The 19519-nt window shown below is 44.2% G+C and overlaps 2 protein-coding genes across 13 annotated transcripts in view; both read left to right on the top strand.

Moving 5' to 3' along the window:
- Window positions 1-2105, top strand: part of SLC22A16 (solute carrier family 22 member 16) — a 49358-nt gene extending 47253 nt beyond the window's left edge. Inside the window, exon 8 of one of the 3 annotated variants that reach the window (XM_008994906.5) lies at window positions 1713-2105. In XM_008994906.5, coding sequence (XP_008993154.2) covers window positions 1713-1925 — 213 coding nt within the window. In that variant the 3' untranslated portion in view covers window positions 1926-2105. The remainder of the gene's footprint in view (window positions 1-1712) is intronic. The other 2 variants (XM_008994905.5, XM_035296516.3) reach the window with 2 other exon arrangements.
- Window positions 2106-11100: 8995 nt separating this feature from the next.
- DDO (D-aspartate oxidase) overlaps window positions 11101-19519 on the top strand; it is a 26000-nt gene continuing 17581 nt past the window's right edge. For 2 of the 10 annotated variants that reach the window (XM_078370744.1, XM_017971316.4), the window contains exons 1-3: window positions 11238-11346; window positions 13700-13875; window positions 18977-19085. Coding sequence is in view for 9 of the 10 variants with exons in the window: in XM_017971316.4 (XP_017826805.3) it covers window positions 13704-13875; window positions 18977-19085 (281 nt within the window). In the remaining variant the exon portion in view is untranslated. Of the gene's footprint in view, window positions 11189-11237; window positions 11347-11825; window positions 11945-13699; window positions 13876-15531; window positions 15680-16527; window positions 16584-18976; window positions 19086-19519 lie in introns of those variants that run through there. The other 8 variants (XM_035296505.3, XM_035296513.3, XM_035296511.3 and 5 more) reach the window with 8 other exon arrangements.

Here is a 19519-nt window from a genome sequence, read left to right as displayed (position 1 = left end):
TCCCAAGTAGCTGGGATTACAGGCATGTGCCACCATGTCTAGATAATTTTGTAATTTTAGTAGAGACGGAGTTTCACTATGTTGGCCAGGCTGGTCTTGAACTCCTGACCTCAGGTGATCCACCTGCCTTAGCCTCCCAAAGTGCTGGGATTATGGGTGTGAGCCACCATGTCCGGCCCTTTGATAGCTTTTCTTTTTGCTGAGGGAAAATAATTGGCAGAAAGGAAAAGGTCAAAAACGTGTGAGAAGGAGGTTGGACCATTGATGGAGGGAGATATCTGAGGAGGAGGTGAGAGGAGATGGAAAGCATAGAAGGATCCACCTGACCAGGAGGAGGGAAGGGTGGGGAAGTGGGGGCTTGTTTCAATGTTTGGTTTGAGGTTTATGGGATTGTGGGGAGCTGGCCAGGGGAGCAGGAGTAAGGAGGAGATGGAGATGTATGATTTGTTTACTGCCTATTTTTACTACAAAGCTAAGAAGAAAAATTCCATTCTGTTCTGGATCTTCCATTTGATTCTATTTCTTTTAGACTTACTCAGTGTTTTTCAGACCCTGACATAGGGCCCTCCTGGGGTTTCTAGATCACTGGATGTACTTGCCACGTCTTGAGAGATCAGAAAATGCCTTAAAATCCCTTTAGAATGTCACTTGAAATTCTGCTACTGCTGCCAGGTTAAGCTTACTCATATATTTCTTAGAATTAGGTTATCAGTGCTCTGCAAAACAAAATAAAAAACTGCCTTCCCAGTTCTCATCTGTTATGGATGTGGTCTGGCATCACTTCACACTTGCTCTATGTATTTTATGATTCTCATTCTCAGAGGCTATAAACATACCAAGTGTGAAGATTTATCAGAAAAGCCATACCTTAATTTATTCTTATAGGGTCTTTCTAGCAAATATATTTTGCTAAAGGAGTTTAAATTAAGTAAGGATGGATTATGTTTTTACAGACTGTATAGAGATTTAGTTCTGTTAATAAAAGCCACCTAGCATCTTCATAATGATAAACAGAGAATAGATATGCAGACTTTAATTTTTAATGTGACCTACATTTTTAAAAGCAAATGCCTTGGCGTTAGTCTAAAAGGTTGCCTTTTATGTGTCAAAATCTGGAAAACAAAGAAATCATACCTAACTATATAGGAAATCACATGGATCCCTCCCCCATAAAGTAACCGTTTGTTTTCACTACCTTAGCTTCCCCCGAATTCTGGTTTATTGAAACCTGTATTCATTCATTCATTCCCTATCATTTCCTGAACTCTAATAGTGTACTGATTATTGGGGCAGGGACAGGCTTTACTAAGATGGTCCCTGCTTGGTGTGTCCTAGCCCAGGGCTCGGTTGCTTGTTTCCTCCACAAGACTCTGGGGTCTGGAAAGATGGGGCAAGGGTCTTTTTCCTTTGAGACCACAGCTTCTAGGACAGCACCTCCAGGAGTAATAATGCAGGCAGCAGCTGGCAATTGAGTAGGCGCTCCACAGTGGATCATGAATGAATTAATGAATGAGTGATGAGATTAAGTCTCATTGATGAGGAAAAGAACTCGAAGTCCAGCACAAGTAACCAAAGGTCTCACTGAGTAATCACAATGACAATTGTTATGTCAAACTCAATTTCGTTACCCTCTGAAAACAGTTAGGAAATTATATTATTTGATGGACGCGTTTCTTGATGTGTCACTTATCATTATTTTTAATTTCTTCCAGGTGTTTGTTGGGACTATGGCCTTCCTCAGTGGAGTGTTAACACTGAAGCTTCCAGAAACCCTTGGGAAGCAGCTGGCATCTACTTGGGAGGAGGCTGCAAAACTGGAGTCAGAGAATGAAAGAAATTCAAGCAAATTACTTCCCACAACTGATAATATTGGGCTGGAAAAAACAGAAGCGATTACCCCCACGGATTCTGGTCTTGGTGAATAAATGTGCTGTGCGTGCTGTCTATCACCTAAAATGTTATTTACCTTAATGCTTTTGTATTCGAGGAACCTTATTCTCATCTCCCACATGTTGTTTGTATGTCTTTTTAATACATTTTGTAAGAAAGTTTTAAAGCAAATGTGTTATAAAATAAATAAAAACTAAGATGAAAATTCTCATTTATAAAAACTGCTTTCTTATTGCTGCAAAGTATTTTTCCACATTTGTTCTTCTATGTTGCTGATTCTCAACCTTTCCCCACCACCACCCAACCACGCATGCCAGAGGGGGTTTACCTATTTCTATCCTCACCAGAGCTGCCCGTCAAGGCTTCCGAAAAGAAGGGGGCATGTGAGAGTATGTTTCTCTCGACAAACCTTCTTGCAGATTCTATTTCTGATATTTTTTCCCCCTTATGAGAATCATAGCTCTAAATACAAGTCTCATTCAGAAATGCCCTGTCAAAAAATGCCCGTCTTCACAATTAAACCTTAAAAAATCAGAGCTACAAAAACGGTTTTGCTTTCCAGAACCTTGAGGCAAGAAGGCTTGATGTACAGACAATTGTGCTTGTGTTTGGTCCAGATGAGGGACACACACCTGCTGGGGTCCGAGAGAGCTTTCTAGTCTGGCATTCTCATTTTTCCCAAATTTACCAAATTCTCCCTGTAAGTTTCCTTCACAGCCCAGAGAGGCTGTGACATTTTAGTGCATTGCAGACTTTTTCAGTTTGCAGATCATCCAGGAAACTGACTTTAAGTACCATCTGGATTTGTGGCCAATGTAAAAACGTTTGTAAGTAATCTTGCCTTTTAAAAAATAACTTACATGAAGATTTTACTCTTTTTTAGTATACATTTTTTCTCAACCATACTTAAAACCATAGTCTTCCAAAAACATTAATATTCTGGACATTTCAACTGCAAATTACCTCCTCATTTATCTGTGGAAGAATGCATTTCAGATTTACAGTCAGTTTCCCATAGGTTTTGGGTTTTTCTTTACTGTGGTTTCATCATAAGTTTATTATTTTTTTCTTTACTGTGGTTTCATCATAAGTTCATTATTTTTTTCTTTGCTCTTGAGATTTTGCTGTTGGGTATGTCTTACATCCTGCATTTGAATTGGTGAAATATTAGCGTTATCTGCAGAGGCAAGTAGAAGACAGTTATATAGATGTGCGTTTACAAAGCATTGCCAAGGGGGAAAAAAAGGAGGAATTTAACCTGAATTTGACCTAAACTTTGTATATGAGTTTAGTTCTCTGGGTAATTGCTTAGTTCTTCACTTGGACTTTCCATTAACAAACTAAAAATAAAGCCAACATTTTTTTCTCCCTTTACAAAAGAAAATAAAATATATGGGAATTTAAGGAAAAAAAGGAAGAAGACATTTCTTGAACCTTTCTCTCATTTCTTATTTTATCTCTTTTTTCTTTTTCTTCAGCATGTTTTTCTACTTCCATCATAATTTTTCATCTTAGTTAACATTTCATTCATTTTTTCTTTTTTTGAGACAAGGTCTGGCTCTGGCACCCAGGCTGGAATGCAGTGGGCTCACTGCAATTTCTGCCTCTTGGGCTCAAGTGATCCTCCCATCTCAGGATTGCAGGTGTCCGCCATCATACCCAGCTAATTTTGGTATTTTTCATAGGATTTGTATTTTTTGACAGGATTTCACCATGTCGTCCAGGCTAGTCTCAAACTCCTGAGCTCATGCAATCCACCCGTCTTGGCCTCCCAAAGTGCTGGGATTGCAGTGTGAGCCACCACGCCCGGCAATACTTTCTTGACTTTACTTTTATATTCTGTTCATTTGCTAAGGTGATCATAGCAGAATACCACAGACTGAGTGGCTTAAACAAGAGAAATTATTTCCTCAGAGTTCTGGAGGCTGGAAGTTCCAGGTCACGGTGCCAGCACAGTTGGTTTTCTGATGCCTCTCTGGCTAACAGCTGGTTGCCCTCTTGCTGTTATCCCCTTATGCATACATACCCCTGGCTGGTGTCTTTCCCTCTTCTCCTTTTGTGCATACATACCCCTGGCTGGTATCTTTCCCTCTTCTCCCCTTGTGCATACATATCCCTGGCTGATATCTTTCCCTCTTCTCCCCTTGTGCATACATACCCCTGGCTGGTATCTTTCCCTCTTCTCCCCTTGTGCATACATATCCCTGGCTGATATCTTTCCCTCTTCTCCCCTTGTGCATACATACCCCTGGCTGGTATCTTTCCCTCTTCTCCCCTTGTGCATACATATCCCTGGCTGGTATCTTTCCCTCTCCTTTTATGGCCAGCAGTCATATGGGATTAGGGTTCCACTCCGATGACCTCATTTTAACTTAATCACCATTTGAAGGCCTCATCTCCATATATGGTTGCATTCTAAGGGTTGGGATTTCAACATATGAATGTCAAGGCATTTCTTTACATTTTTATTGCCCACTGTCTTTGTCAACTTGGGCTTCTACTCAAAAAATACCACAAACTGGGCAGCTTGAACAACAGAAATGTATTTCTTACAGTTCTGGAGGCTGGGAAGTCCTAAGGTGCCAGGAAGGTAAGTTTCATTCTGAGGCTTTTTCTCTTGACTTGTAGGTGGCTGACATCTCACTATGTGCTAACAGGACCATGTCTTTGTGTGCACAGGTGTGGAGAGAGAGCAAGCTCTCTTGTGTCTCTCATCATAAGGGCCCGAATCCCATTAAGGACCCCACCCTCAGACCCTTGTCTAACCCTAATTACCTCCCCAAAGCCCCATCTTCCAATACCATCACATTGATGGGGGTAGGGCTTCCACATATGAATTTTCAGGGGACACATTCAGATCATGACATCTACATATGTATCACTGTATCAATGTCTAATCAGGAAAACAGAAACCACTGGAGATAATTCAAACAGAGAGGATTTTCATGCACAGTTAGTTATGAAAGTGTAGGAAAAACAAAATGGAGAAGTTACCTAGCGATCAGGAAGCCACTACTAACATGGCTGGGTTGGGAGCCTGCAAGCCTACACTTTCTGCTGTCACTGCTCAGGCTGAAACTACATTTCTGCTGCTGACCAGAAACCTAGGAGCCCATATCCCCACTGATTCTACCTAAACGGCCTATGTTTTCAACTGGAATGAGTTGAATTTTCAGACTAAGTTAGGGGAAATTCACTCTTTTTTCTGGTGTTGACTCTTCTACCCATTATCCTGGGTTATCTCTCCATTTACTTGGGTCATCGTTGATATCTTTTACTAAAGTATAATTTTCTCCATAAAGGTTGTATACATTTTTGTTATATTCTTATATATAAATTTCCATTATAATTAGAAATGAGAACTTTCTAATAATTTTATCTTCTGGCTGTATATTGCTGGCATAAAAGAAAGTGATTGATTTTATATGTTGATTTTGTATCCATAAACCTTGATTAAAGTATTTTAATTCAAAAGGAAAAAAAAATTCTTTATTGGGGCTGGGTGCAGTGGCTTATCCCTATAATTCCAGCACTTTGGGAGGCTGAGGCAGGTGGATCATCTGAGGCCAGGAGTTCAAGACCAGCCTGGCCAAACATGGTGAAATCCCATCTCTACTAAAAATACAAAAAAATTAGCCAGGCGTGGTAGTGTGCACCTATAATCCCAGATACTCAGGAGACTGAGGTAGGAGAATTGCTTGAACCTGGGAGGTGGAGGTTTCAGTGAGCCAAGATTGCACCATTGCACTCCAGCCTGGGCAACTCTGTCTATAAAAAAAAAAAAAAAAAGTTTTTTTTTTCTTAATGGGAAGAAAAATTAGGCTTTTTGTTGTAAAAATTTACAAATGTTTATCATGCAGGAAGTCAAACATACTTTGTTCCTTCAGCATTTCTTAATATGTGTAGCCTTCTGATTTTATACTTGGAAAATGGTGTTGTTTTGCATAGATATATATCTATGATCGTTGGAACCTAGTCATAACGCATCCAATCTGTCTCTGATTGCAAATATTTCAAGGAGTACTTTGCCATAGCATTGGAGTGATCAGAGAACAAACACGTACAAGTAAACTTCGGAGAGGTGACCTTGTGTCTCAGTTCTGTGTAACCGAGGTTCACGCACTAACTTGACTTTGACAGGTCACAAAGTGTGAGGGGCAATAGAAGCCTGAAAATAAAAAAGCCCTGGCTATAAGCCTTCCCACTTAAGCAAACCAATCTCTCTTTACCTCAATCTTCTCATTTGGAAATTCAGGATTATAATACAATGTCCCTCTGGAAAGGGGAATATTAAAAGAAATAATATAGTGAAGTCATTTAATGCCTCTCTGCACAGCCCCAATATTTTATCAGCCTATTTCTCTGTTCTCTGTATGCGACTTCACCCTCGTTGGGTGTCCTGCCCAGTCTTGGCCTTGGCCCGTGGGCACGGGGGCCCCTCCTGTCAGGACCCCACATGCAGTCACTGTTCGACTGTGCCTACTGCATGCTATTGTCCTCCCTTGTGGACTCTGCAGTTTAGCTACCTGGAGGTACTTCTGCGGTCTCTGTTGTGCCCTGATGGTTAGTTTCGGTCCATGATAGCTGCAGGGAAGACTCACTGTGAAACTAATGATGCATAAACTTCAGGCTCCTTGAATTGCACAGGCTCCTGTGATGGAGTTTAATAATGGGTCCATTTGGACATACGCTTTCGTAAAATTTTGTAAATTTGCAAAAGTAAGATCTATTCACTACAATCAGCTGTGACCACTGTCTTTTTCCACTTGGTTTTCTATCACATTCTCCCTCTGTCATATGGCATCAAAGTGGTCACAGGCATTCTTTTCTTTCATGATTTTGTATTTTTTTCCTCTAAAGAGGGCTCTTGAAACTGTATAAATTTCAAGACCCCACAAAAGCTGAATCTGTCCCCTGAATCACTGTTAGAAGATGTGTTGTCAGAGAGGTTCATACTCAAAATATGCTCTGAATGTATTCAATTGAATGCTCTGTTCTGAGGGGCACACCTGTGCGCTTTCTCTCCTGTCAAATATGTGTTGAAAACATACTAAAGGCAAAAAGGTGTAGGCAAAGGGGCACTTAATAAATTCTTGTGCATGGTGAAGAGGAGTATTTTCTTATCGAAGCTGATAAAGCTGACTATGGCAGCCAACATCTTTGGCAACTTCCCCCAAGAGAATGTCTGGAAGTTTGGATGTTTGCTGTTTTACCTGAATTTGCCAGAAGTCACTGATGGTGCTGTTTTTATGTCTGAAGTCTTCAGTGCACCAACATTTCACTGGTAACTGCTCACTCTAAATAAATTAAATTTTTTAAATTCCTGGCCTCTCTCTGGGCTCACCCATGCCAGCTGGGTCAGCCATTCTGCTGAAATTGCGGCTCTGAAGAACACCTTAAGCAATTCTTCGGAAAAAGATCCACTGTCAGAGATTTTATCTGCAGGAACAAGACCTCGGGGGAGCAGGTGGTCAGCATGCTACTTGATTCTTGATTAGTTAACAGTTTCAGGGAGGCGGATCAAAAAGTGCACCAACCCACCCTGGCCAATGTCTAACTATAATTCTCCCTAAAGCCTGGCTTATAATCTCATTAACCCTGTGAGGGCAATTTCACTGTCCTTCTTCCCTGCCCCAAATTGCTGTACACATGGGAATCCCTGGCCCCCGAGCCTGGTATCTTCAATAGTCTTCTGAAGAATGTAGGCTTAGGTCCTGCATTTACTGGCCATGGACACACCAGCAAGGCTAACACCCTGCAAGCCAGGAACACCTGTGAAGAGCACAGCAGGAGTGGCAGGGTGGCTAGGGAGACCCTAAATGTGCTGCAGAAGTGAGGCCCTGGGACCTCTGCAGTCCAAGTTTCAAAGTTTCTGAAGAAGTGCTGGGAAGATTATGACGCTTGGCTCCCCTGCAGTCTCAGGAAGATGAGGTCAGCTCTTCGGGCCTCAACCACTCACCTGGAAAGCAATAACACTGATTGTCCCCAGGATGTTCCTGAGGTCCCTTTTAGGAGTTACTCTCAGTGATATCTAAATCAGTTTTCCTAAACTTTTTCTGAAGGACCCTTCACTCAAGTCATAGCGCTACAGCTCTGTGCAAAAAAGAAAAAAAATAAAGGATTTATTAATCTTATCTTACTACTACAGAGAAGCTTTCTTTCGGGGTTTCATTTCTAAGTATTTCCTCCTCTTCTTGCTTTTCAGGAAAACAGAGTCCCAACCTGGGCCAGGGGAAGAAGGAGCCTTCTCACAACTCTTCCATGGCTACCATTACTTTTTGAGGACAGTCTTGCATCCCAGCCAGATTTCCAGCACTTTCACACCATGGTCTTGTGCAAACCTCCCCGTGAACCCCCCACTCTTTCCTCAGCTCATTTTCAACTTCCTGCCTCTGTGGGTTTCTGTATCCTGAGACTTTTCTCCCTCCTCTTCTTTGTCCATTGAAATCCCATTGATTGTTTGGGGCCTTCCTCACTTCTCATTGATGCCCCTGGACTGGCCCATTGGGTCCCCCATACTCCTCTGTCTCCTGAGCCTTCACAGCAGCTGCAGTCTGTGCTGTTGGTTAGAGGACAGTCTTATTCTGCCTTGTTTCCTTTCTTGAGGGAGAAAACATCTCAGAAGTCCTTAAATATCTTATAGCCCTTGTAGTATGTCTTGGACAAAGTGACTGCTCTATAAATGTTTGTTGATTGATTTTTATAGTACGTGCTCAGTGAAATATGTATCCCACTGGTGATACTGGGAAATAAGTATTCAGTTTTAATTCCCATTTCCTGACATACAGATCCTAAAACGTTGGAATCTCCAGAGTGATGAGTGTCTTTTGTATGCTAATGAGATGTCTAGTGGCTGGGACCCACTAGTAAGCTTTAGGATGGGAGCTGATCATCTGGAAAGGACAAGACATGATCAGAGAGTGGGGCCTTTCAGTCCTATCCCCACCCTCTGGGGAGAAGGGGTTGAAGGTTAAGTTGGCCACTAGTGGCCAATGTTTTAACATCATTCCTACATACTAAAGCTTTCATTAAAAAAAGAAAAACACAAGACACTGTTTGAGGAGCTTCCAGATGGATGAATACATGGAGGTTCCTGGAGGTGGTTCCCCCAGAGAGGACACAGGAGCTCCTTGCTCCTTCCCACATGCCTGGCCTTGGCTTTCTCTGCCCCGTGGCTCTTCATCTGTATCCTTTGTAGTATCCATATTAGTAAATGGGTTAAGGTAAGCAAAGTGGTCTCCTGAGTTCAGGAGCCACTCTAGCAAATAGAACCATTATTAATTGAACCTGAAAAGAGGCTTGTAGGGCCCCCGATTTATAGCCCATCAGTCAGAAACCCACAACCCGGGGCTTAGCAATTGGCATCTGAAGTGAGGGAAGTCTTGTGGGACTGAGCCCTCAACCTGTGGGATCTGACACTATCTCCAGGTAGCTGGTGTCAGAATGGAATTGAATTAGAGGACACACAGCTGGAGTGCCTGCTACGGAATCTACAGAACGGGATGCTTGGTGTGTAGGGAGACAACACTCACCACCTGGTTACAGGAAGTGTTTTATATTTCGTGACTGTGACAGTATTAAGCATAGCAGGAGGAAAAGCCGCTTCCTCCCCCTGCCCTCAGACCTTACAGAATTGTACAGATCTTAGTTTATCAGAGACCTACAATAACATGGTATCAAAGTGGTCACAGGCATTCTTTTCAGTTTTCTTTTTTTTGAGATAGGGTTTCACTCTGTCACCCAGGCTAGAGTGCAGTGGTGCAATCTTGGCTCCCTGCAGCCTCAATCTCCCAGGATCAAGCGATCCTCCTACCTCAGCCTCTTGAGTAGCTGGGACTACAGGTGCATACCTTCATACCTGGATAATTTTTGTATTTTTGTAGAGATGAGGTTTTGCCGTGTTGCCCAGGCTGGTCTCCAACTGGCCTCAAGGAGTTGGAGACCAGCCTGCGCAACATGGCAAGGCATTCTTAGTTCATTCTCAGTTTTCAGATGGGCAGTCAAACTCAGAAGTTAGGTGATTTGCTCGGGTGAAAAGGCAGGTCTCTTGAGACCGAAGTTTGTGCTTTGGTTAAGAGCTTGAGCCTTGATATCAGATACCCAGACTAGGTTTTACCACTGAAGAGACCCTGTGTCCTTCCTTGTTGTCTTAGAGCCTCCATGTACTCATCTGTAGAATGAGGATAGTGATAATAGTACTTGCTTCATAGGGTGGTTGTGATATATGATGTCATACATGTGCCTAGCACATGGTTAATGCTAAATATACATTATTGGAAATATTATTGTCACTATTTTGACACATCACACTGCCTCCCTGGAAACAAACTTGTTAACTGTAAAGTGCTTCATGCCTAGAGCACAGTAGGCACTCATCAGATACTGAATCCCTTCTTTGAATATGTGGGTTAAAGCAGAAATCCCAAATTCCTAGGCCACAGACCACTACCTGTCCACAGCCTGTTAGGAACTGGGCCTCACAGCTGGAGGTGAGCTGTGGGTGAGCGAGCGAAGCTTCACCTGTGTTTACAGTGGCTCCCTATCATTTGCATTACCGCCTGAGCTCCACCTCTTGTCAGATCGGCTGCAGCACTAGATTCTTAGAGGGGTGAAAACCCTACCGTAAACTGCGTACATGAGAGATCTAGGTTGTGTGCTCTTTATGGGAATCTAATTTCTGATGCTATATCACTGTCTCCCATTACTCCCGGAGAAAAACATCTAGTTGCAGGAAAATAAGCTCAGGGCTCCCACTAATTCTATGTTGAGTTGTATAATTATTTCATTATATATTACGATGTAACAATAAAAAAAGTACACAACAAATGTAATATACTTGAATCATCCTGAAACCATCACCCCATCCCCAGTCGGTGGAAAAATTGTCTTCCACAAAACCAGCCCTGGTTGGTGCCTAAAAGGCTGGGGATGGCTGGGCAAAAGAATCATGTGGTTCTATCCTAGATTATCTCCTGAATGATGTTTCCAGCTCCAATCAATCAACAACATTACTCAGCCCTCACGCCCTCCTTCCTGCTTTCCCACCAGCTGACCCAGCAGAGCCAGGCAGCCGGCTAACTGTGGGCAGCCAAACAAGGTCGGAAGTTGGACAGGCTTACCCATTATTCACCATGCCTACAAATCAGCTGGAGAAAGCCCAGGCTGGTGGCCAGATGGAGGGTTTGCAGGCCAGCAAGGGAAGGGCTTGGCAGAGACAGCGCCACAGAGATGGCAGGTTGAGGTCACTTGCTCCTTTCTCCAGGGCAATGGGTGACAGAGACAGCCGTACAGGCCAATGGTAAGTAAGCCCAGGGGGAAACGTCCTGAATAAGTCACCAATGGGAAGCAGTTTCACTTTCCCTCTCTCTCTCAGGGCACGAGACCAGCTAAGCTCTGGGAAACAAGTTTTGGTGCCAGAGACTTCGGTGGCTTCCAAGACTGCTTTTTCAGAGACAGGTACTTGAATTCCTGCTTTCAGCTGAGGGGTCATTCCATCCATGCTCGGGGAGTGTGGAGGTGTGTCTGAATAGGGTCAGGGGACAGTGACGGACAGGCCATCGTGCCAGGACACACTGCGCTGCTGGCTTACTCCCCCTCCCCGGCAGCTGGTTATTCTTAGCCACAGATTGCTTGCCCTTTCAACCTAGTTTATTAGAGCTGTTTTGAGAGAGTTGCTGGATACGGGAGGTCGGCGTGCAACAACAAAGCCAGTAAGGGCATCGGTGGCTGCAGGGCTGCCATCCTCAATCCTGCCCCTACCAGGCTGCTCCGGTCCGGGTCCCTTCCCTTTTCTTCCCTCTGCCCTGGCAGGCCTGCTCCCTCTCAGCCGACAGCCCACTGTACTGTAGTCAAATTAACAAATCAAATTAACACAGAAATGCATAGACTGCTCGAGGAATAGGAATAGCACTAAACCTCACTGGAGGGCTTTAAAGTCTCATAGTGCGAGAATCTTCAGAACTGGAAGAGAAAGCAGAGACCACTAACAACCAAGCCCACGTTTGTCCTGCCAACAGCCCTTGCTGAGGAAGCCGCCCACCCGCTTCCAGAGAAGGTGAACCTGTGTGTGTGGGAGGTCATGGTTTGTACCTTGTGGCCCAGTGCCCTGACCACTGTGCTGCGGACAGAGAAGGGCAACTATGCCAAGGGCAGATTCAGAGCCTGGCTTAGCCCAGCAAGCTGGCCTGGTGCTAGAATTTTGTCCAACAGGGGTGGCAATGACCAGGTGGGATAATTGCATTTTCTCTGTCTGGAGTTTAAACCTGAGCCATACAGAGAGAGTTAGAGCAGGAACGGAGGGGAAAAGCCAAAAACAGGGAAACAAGGCAGGTGGGGATGCTGGCAGTGGACCAAGGCTCCATGGTGAGGGGCGGGACACTAAGTGCCAGCCCCAGGATGCCCAGCTTGGGCTCCAGGATGTCTGCTACCGAGTTCCAGCTCGGTCGGGAGACCTCCACCCAGGCGGCGCTGAAGGCAATGAGAAGCAGACACCCAGGTAGAACAATAAAGTGGGTCTATCCAGGGTGCCTAGCGATCTGAGAGCCTCAGGCGCTGACAGCATTCCAGGCTGAAGGCCCCAAGCAGATGCTGATCCATGTATTTATTCTCTCTTAACAAGTGATTATTATTAATAAGCAGGTGTTCTGTATTCATTTATAACTCAAAAACATTCCAAGCAGGCAGCTGTTACCCACTTACCACTAATCACAAACTAAAAGGTATTCTCCACAAGGGAGCCATGGGGGCAGGTAAATGTAATGTTTCTCAACACTCTGCCCCCTGCATTTCCATTCAGACTCTTCCAAGGAGCCCCCTTTATGAGGCCACCTCACTGGGTCTCTCCTGTTTACCACCCAAAGGAGCAAGTAATCTGTCCATTCTATGTTACAGATGAGGGAGTCAAGGCGAGGAGACCACAAGATGCTCCTGAGGTTACAGGACCAGTCCAGGACAGAGAAGGGGCTGGTGTCAGAGGCAGATGACAGAGGAGATTGAGTTCAGCTGCTGAAACTTTCTGTGATGTCCTTCTTCTTAGAAACAAGTTTGTAGACAGAGTTGAGTTTCAAGTTGCTCATGGCTCATGCCCCTCACCACCGCTCCTCAGGTGGTTTCTGGGAGCAGAGACTACAGCTCTGTGGTTTTTCATCAGTCTTCCCTAGGTTGTACCCATGAGGAAAATGATTTTGGAAAGGGGGAAGAGGCCTGGTGTGGTGGCTCACTCCTGTAATCCCAGGACTTTGAGAGGCTGAGGCGGGTGGATCATGAGGTCAGGAGTTGGAGACCAGCCTGGCCAACATGCTAAAACCCCATCTCTACTAAAAATACAAAAATTAACTGGATGTGGTGGTGGGCACCTGTTATCCCAGCTACTCAGGAGACTGAGGCAGGAGAATTGCTTGAACCTAGGAGGCAGAGGTTACAGTGAGCTGAGATTTCGCCACTGCACTCCAGCCTGGTTGATTGAGCAAGACACCATCTTGGGGGGAAAAAAAAGAAAAAAGGAAAAGGGGAAGAATGAGTAGAAAACTCCCTCCAAATGCAGAGCTACTTACTGGCTGTGTGTTCTAAAGGCAAATCCAAGCCAGTTTTGTGCTACTCTCTAAAAACCCATAGAAACCTTGTTGCCCATATCCCAATAATTAATTAATGGAAAGTGAGCTTATAGCGATATCCTCTTTATCCCACAAGAAACACCAATAGACTAAGTTTTATTCTGAGTGGCTGAAGACCTAAGGGAAAAACTGTCAAGGCCAAACTTTGTCTGGCTGGGATAATCCTTAAAACAAGGTGGATATTTCCCTCTTCACAGGCCCATGGACACAGCACAGATTGCAGTTGTTGGGGCAGGTGTGGCAGGGCTCTCTACGGCTGTGTGCATCTCCAAGCTGGTACCCCGATGCTCCGTTACCATCGTTTCAGACAAGTTTACTCCGGATACCACCAGCGATGTGGCAGCTGGAATGCTCATCCCTCACACTTATTCAGGTGAGAGATTTCAGCTCCTGTGTCAAACACAGTAAATGTCTGATGGAATGATGTTAGTGGAATTCTCTCGACAAAGATAGCTGGCTGTAGGTGTAAGGGTAATGCCTGTTTTTTTTTTTTTTTTTTTCTTTTTCTTTCTTTTTCTTTCTTTTTTTTTTTTTTTGAGATAGGGTTTTACTCTGTCACCCAGGCTAGAGTGCAGTGGTGCGATCTTGGCTCACTGCAGCCTCAATCTCCCAGGCTCAAGCGATCCTCCTACCTCAGCCCCTTGAGTAGCTGGGACTACAGGTACATACTTTCATACCTGGCTAATTTTTGTATTTTTTTAGAGATGAGGTCTTGCCATGTTGCCCAGGCTGGTCTCCAACTCCTGGCCTCAAGCGATCCACCTGCCTCTGCCTCCCAAAGTGCTAGGATTACAGCTGCCATGCTTAGTTTTTACATCCTGTTGGTTCATCTCTTAGGACAGCCTCAGTTATGCCGCAGGACAAAAACAACCTCCAAATCTTAGCAGCTTAAAAGGCAAAGGTTTGTTCATGCTCACACTACAGGTGGGTTGAGTATCAGCAAGGGGCCAGCTTGTCATCCAGGGTCCTAAGACAGTGGAGCAGCTGTCATCTTGATTGTCATCAGTGCATGTGCCCAGGGGCAGGGATCTCTGAGGGTCTCACTTCTATGATTAAACACTCTGGACAGGAAGCAACTTTTAACACTTCCAGTGATAGCTCTTTGGCAGAGCAGGCCACATGTCCCCACCCTCAGCAGGAGGCCAGCAAGTGTGACTCTATAGTTCCTAGAAGATGTGTAGCAAAAGCATGTGATGAACAGCACTGACGACTATGTGATTGGTGGCTCTGCTTTTCCACTGACACTCAGTAATGTCCATCAAGTCAGAAATTACTTGTAGTGGAACTAAAATTATCCTGACTTCTAAGCCTGTATAAGAATAATTATCAATATGTTCGTAATTAGTCGATCATAGTTAGTCCATATGTATTAAAACCTGAAGATGCATGGACTTTTTTTTTTTTTTTTTTTTGAGACAGAGTTTGCTCTGTCACCCAGGCTGTAGTGCAGTGGCATGATCCTGGCTCACTGGCTCACTGCAACCTCCACTTCTGGGGTTCAAGCAATTCTCGTGCCTCAGCCTTCTGAGTAGCTGGGACTAAAGGCATGTGCCACCATGTCCCGCTAAGTTTTGTATTTTTAGTAGAGACAAGGTTTTGCCATGTTGATCAGTCTGGTCTCGAACTCCTGGCCTCACAGTGCTAGGATCACAGACGTGAGACACTATGCCCCACCAGTGCATTGATTTTTGAACAAGTCCACGCATTCTTTCCTTTCTGCATTTTCCACTTGAAATGAGAAGAGGAAGAAAATAGCATTAAATAGAAACCAAAATCACACTGCAGAAATGAGGTTTATACTCATTGTCCCCATTTTCTCATTTCCAGTCTTTTACTTCTTTAATTTTATTTTTTATCAAAGTTATATATGTCCAAAGTTTAAATGATCAAATAGTTTACACCATTGATTACGAACCCCAGCAATCTGGAATATAAAAATTGCCCTGTCCTTTTAATCTGGAAACGCATGTTCTTCAATTTGAGAAGCAGCCTTGGAGTTACTCAGTTGTTAACTTCCTCCCTTCTGAAGTCCTTACAGCATCATGGCTAAGCATGGCGGCTGTAATCCTAGCACTTTGGGAGGCAGAGGCAGGTGGATCGCTTGAGGCCAGGAGTTGGAGACCAGCCTGGGCAACATGGCAAGACCTCATCTCTACAAAAATACAAAAATTAGCCAGGTATGAAAGTATGCACCTGTCGTCCCAGCTACAAATCTTTCTGGAAATGTTGATATGCTGGACCTCCCAGACTGGTCCTCCAATTCTTTTAGTTTTTTCCTCCTCCTATTTATCTTTCTTTATTTTACTTTCTGAGAGACGTTCTCAATTTTATCTCTTATCTTGATATTGAATTTTTTATTTCTACTGCAATATTTCTAATATTCCAAAGCTCTTTTTTGTTCTCTGAATTTTCCTTTAACATGTTATTTGTGTTAGAGGGTTGTAATGTCTTACCTTATCTTTATGGAGATACTAATACAGTTTTTAAAAACTTTCTCCCTGAGTAGTGTCTGAGTTTCTGTCATCTCCAAATTGTGGGGGCTTTTTGTTTTATGAGGTTCTCCTTTTTCATGATAGAGGTTTTTCTTGGCCATGTGGTATTCTTTACCTGTCTATTAATGTTTATGAGTGGAACCCTGAACAGCAGATAGGAATTTCTGAGTGTTTGCATAGGCCTTGTTGCTTATGAGTTTGCTGGAGTAAGAGGGCAGGGCCATTTATTTGGAGACATCTGTGATGTCATTCAGTTTAAGCTTTTCTTCTTGGGTGGGTCATGTTTCCCAGGGAAGAGGCTTCCATGACCTGCCTGGGGAGAGTGAAGGCCCAGATGCCAGCTGGCATTCTAGAAGGTGAGGGGGGAAGAGGCTGGGGTCTTAGCATACAGTTTGCATGGGTTTCCTTAACCCTCCTGTTTTCAGCGTGGCATCCCTGCCTTGGTGCTTGGTGTTTTCCAGCCCAAAGACCCCTAAGAAAGAATAGACACATCTTTTGTTAGGGTGGTAATGGCAGTGGCCTTTGCTTTGCAGGTCTGGGAACTTGGCTGGTCAGCTCCTGGTAACTACCTCCCGGGAAACAAACACAGGTACCTGGTATGTCCACCAGATGCCAGCTGATATAGTTTGGCTGTGTTCCCACCCAATTGTCATCTTGAATTGTAGTTCCCATAATCCCTAAATGTCATGGGAAGGATCTGGTGGGAGGAAATTGAATCATGGAGCCAGTTACCTCCATGCTACTGTTCTCACAATAGTGAGTGATTTCTCAGGAGATCTGATGGTTTTATAAGGGGCTTTTCCCCCTTTGCTCAGCTCTCATTCTTCTCTTCCTACCACCATGTGAAGAAGTACTTGTTTGCTTCCCTTTCCACCATGATTGTAAGTTTCCTTAGGCTTCCCCAGCCATGCTGAACTGTGAGTCAATTAAACTTCTTTCCTTTATAAATTACCCTGTCTGGAGTATGTCTTTATTAGCAGTGCCAGAACAGACTAATACACCAGCTTACACTAGGTGCTTTTCTTGTGACGAGAATTCTTGAGACCGTTTTCCAGGCTCCCCCTTTTCTGCTCCAGGCCTGAGTGAGTGTTCAGAAGGCTATCAGCTAGTCATAGAATCATCCCTCAAAGAGGATCACTCATCTAAGGGTTCATCAGGCCATCGAGGCCCGCACCCTCTCTTTGGCCAGGTGGCTCGGTCTCCTGGCCCAGGGTTTTTATCTCTGTGGTGCTGCTAGATAAAGACTTGGTCTTCTCATTAGGTTTTTTTTCTAAACATTATTCAGATGAGTCCCAGTCATAAATATCTCCTGTGCTCATAAATGCCAATACCATATGGAGGCCGTGCCTGTCCCATAGGGTTGCTCTGGGGATTAAATGAGTTGATATACGTAAACATTTAGAAGAGTACCTGGCACATAGTGAGTGCTATATTGGCATTTGCTATTATTCCCATCATTCCGGCTATAGTTGGTGTTGCCAGCACTCGAACGTGAATTAGATTACCAGGCTTCCTAGACCCACTGTTGAGTGGGAATTGTCTGTACTTTCGGGATAACTTCTGCAGCATGTGAGTCTCTGCCACTATTTTGTTTTTAAGGTTTGGGGTGAGAACAGGGAGTTGCATTTCAATACAACCTCACACATTGGCATAGATTGTTGGGTAAAATCTACTTGAGGTCTAATTTAGTTCTCTCTGAAGCTTATAATTTATTTGTTCCTTGTTTCTACAGCAGCATCCCCAGTGTGCAATTTTGGAATATAGCGTTAATTTCACATGGGCACATGTTTAAAATTGGCAGTAGAGGTTTGCTACTAGAGAAATATTTATTGGCCCTATAACAAGTGAATTGTCTGAAATATCCCACTAGTGACATGCCTTCAGTGACCTGGGGGCTTTGCCTGGGAAGCAGAATGTCTCCAAAGATCTTTCTATCTGTTCCTTGAATTTCAGCGATACCTCTCCAAGTGGAGCCAACCTAGCATCCTCTCTGCCTCAGTTTCCATGTCTCCTCTGTGGCTCCCCTCATAGCAACCCCTCAGGCTTATTGTTCCTTTGTCCCTGCCCTAACACTAGCCACTCTCTCGTGATCCTTCCACAGGAATCAGAGGGCCACATACTTCAGCCACAGCTGGATTTGTGTGTGATTTGGGGTCACTCCTGCTCTCTCTGTGCCTACACTGGACACTATTATTTTGAGGCTTAAACCCTGCATTTTGTTTCTTCCCCAACAGGCCTGGCACCCTTCTAAAAGCTGTGTCTGGGTCCAACCTCATGTGCTTTGGCAGAGATGCCTGGGGGATGGTGTAGTCCCCGTATACTGTGCTGACCTCAGAAATGCTGCTCTGGCTGGCGCCTAATTCCTTGGTGTGGAGGGTAATGGCAGCCCCTGCTGGGAAGTCTGACCTGCAGGGGGCTGCCTCCAGCATGCAAGGCTTGTTTCCTTGTACCAGGAGGCGAGCCCCTAGGGCTCCCCATCAAGGTGCAGTCTGTTCCCTGTCCTGATTGACCTGGGCCCCACAGACCTGCTCATGTCATCCATTATGTTTTCAGTCCCCCAAAAATAGGCCCTTGGTCCTTTGTCCTATTGTCTCAACTGTGTGGCCAGCTGGATCCTGTAGCCATGAACTAAGCTCTGCTCAGGTTGGTTATAGATCTGCCAAGGACCTCTGCAATATACCTAGTACCAAAGACCACCTTCCAGCTGGCTCGCAGATCAGGTTTGGCCCTTATTGGCCTGTTTTTCCTCCATTGATTAATCATATGAGCAGATATGGACAGCATGTGTCAACATGCAAATCTCTTGTTGCTGGCAGATCCTCCACCACAATGTGGTACTTTATATTAATATTCCTCCCTGCTTCCTTATTGTATTTTTGCCTCCTAATTTTTCTCCAAGTTTCTGGGAAGGAGTTTATTTGAAGCACTGTCATCATCATCATTTTCCTCTCTGTTCTGCTTTGCTTTTCTCCATGATTACAGACACACCCATTCACAAGCAGAAGCAGTGGTTCAGAGAGACCTTTAATCACCTCTTTGCAATTGCCAATTCTGCAGAAGCTGGAGATGCTGGTGTTCATTTAGTATCAGGGTAAGTGAGGAAATCTGAAGTTGTTTTAGAATGTAGAGTGGTCTTAATGGGCATTAGAGTTCAACATAAAACATTTATTGAGTATCTGCTGTGAGCAGAGTGCTGACTTAGATGCAGGAGGATTCAGAAAGAGCATTACAGGCTTTACTCCAGAGAACTTAAGAAAGACAAGTTGTGGTATTACACTTTTTTTAACAATAAACAGCAATCACGGTTTTGCATCACAAATACGACTGATTTTGGGTTTCCTTGGAGACCATGCAGTGATTGGCAAATTTGGTTAAAAAAACATGTAGGAGGTAAATGATGGGCTTGGGTGATGTGGGGATGGTGCAGCCGATGGAAAGCAAACAGGTAGGATGTTGGAATGGCTGCAGAGACCTAAGGGAGAGGGACTTCTTGTTTATTTGGTGTCCTTGGAGAATGAGATATTC

This window comes from Callithrix jacchus, chromosome 4, assembly GCF_049354715.1.
Source record: "Callithrix jacchus isolate 240 chromosome 4, calJac240_pri, whole genome shotgun sequence".
In the NCBI taxonomy this organism is placed as follows: Eukaryota; Metazoa; Chordata; class Mammalia; order Primates; family Cebidae; genus Callithrix; species Callithrix jacchus.
This window is presented reverse-complemented; position numbering and strand designations above follow the sequence as displayed.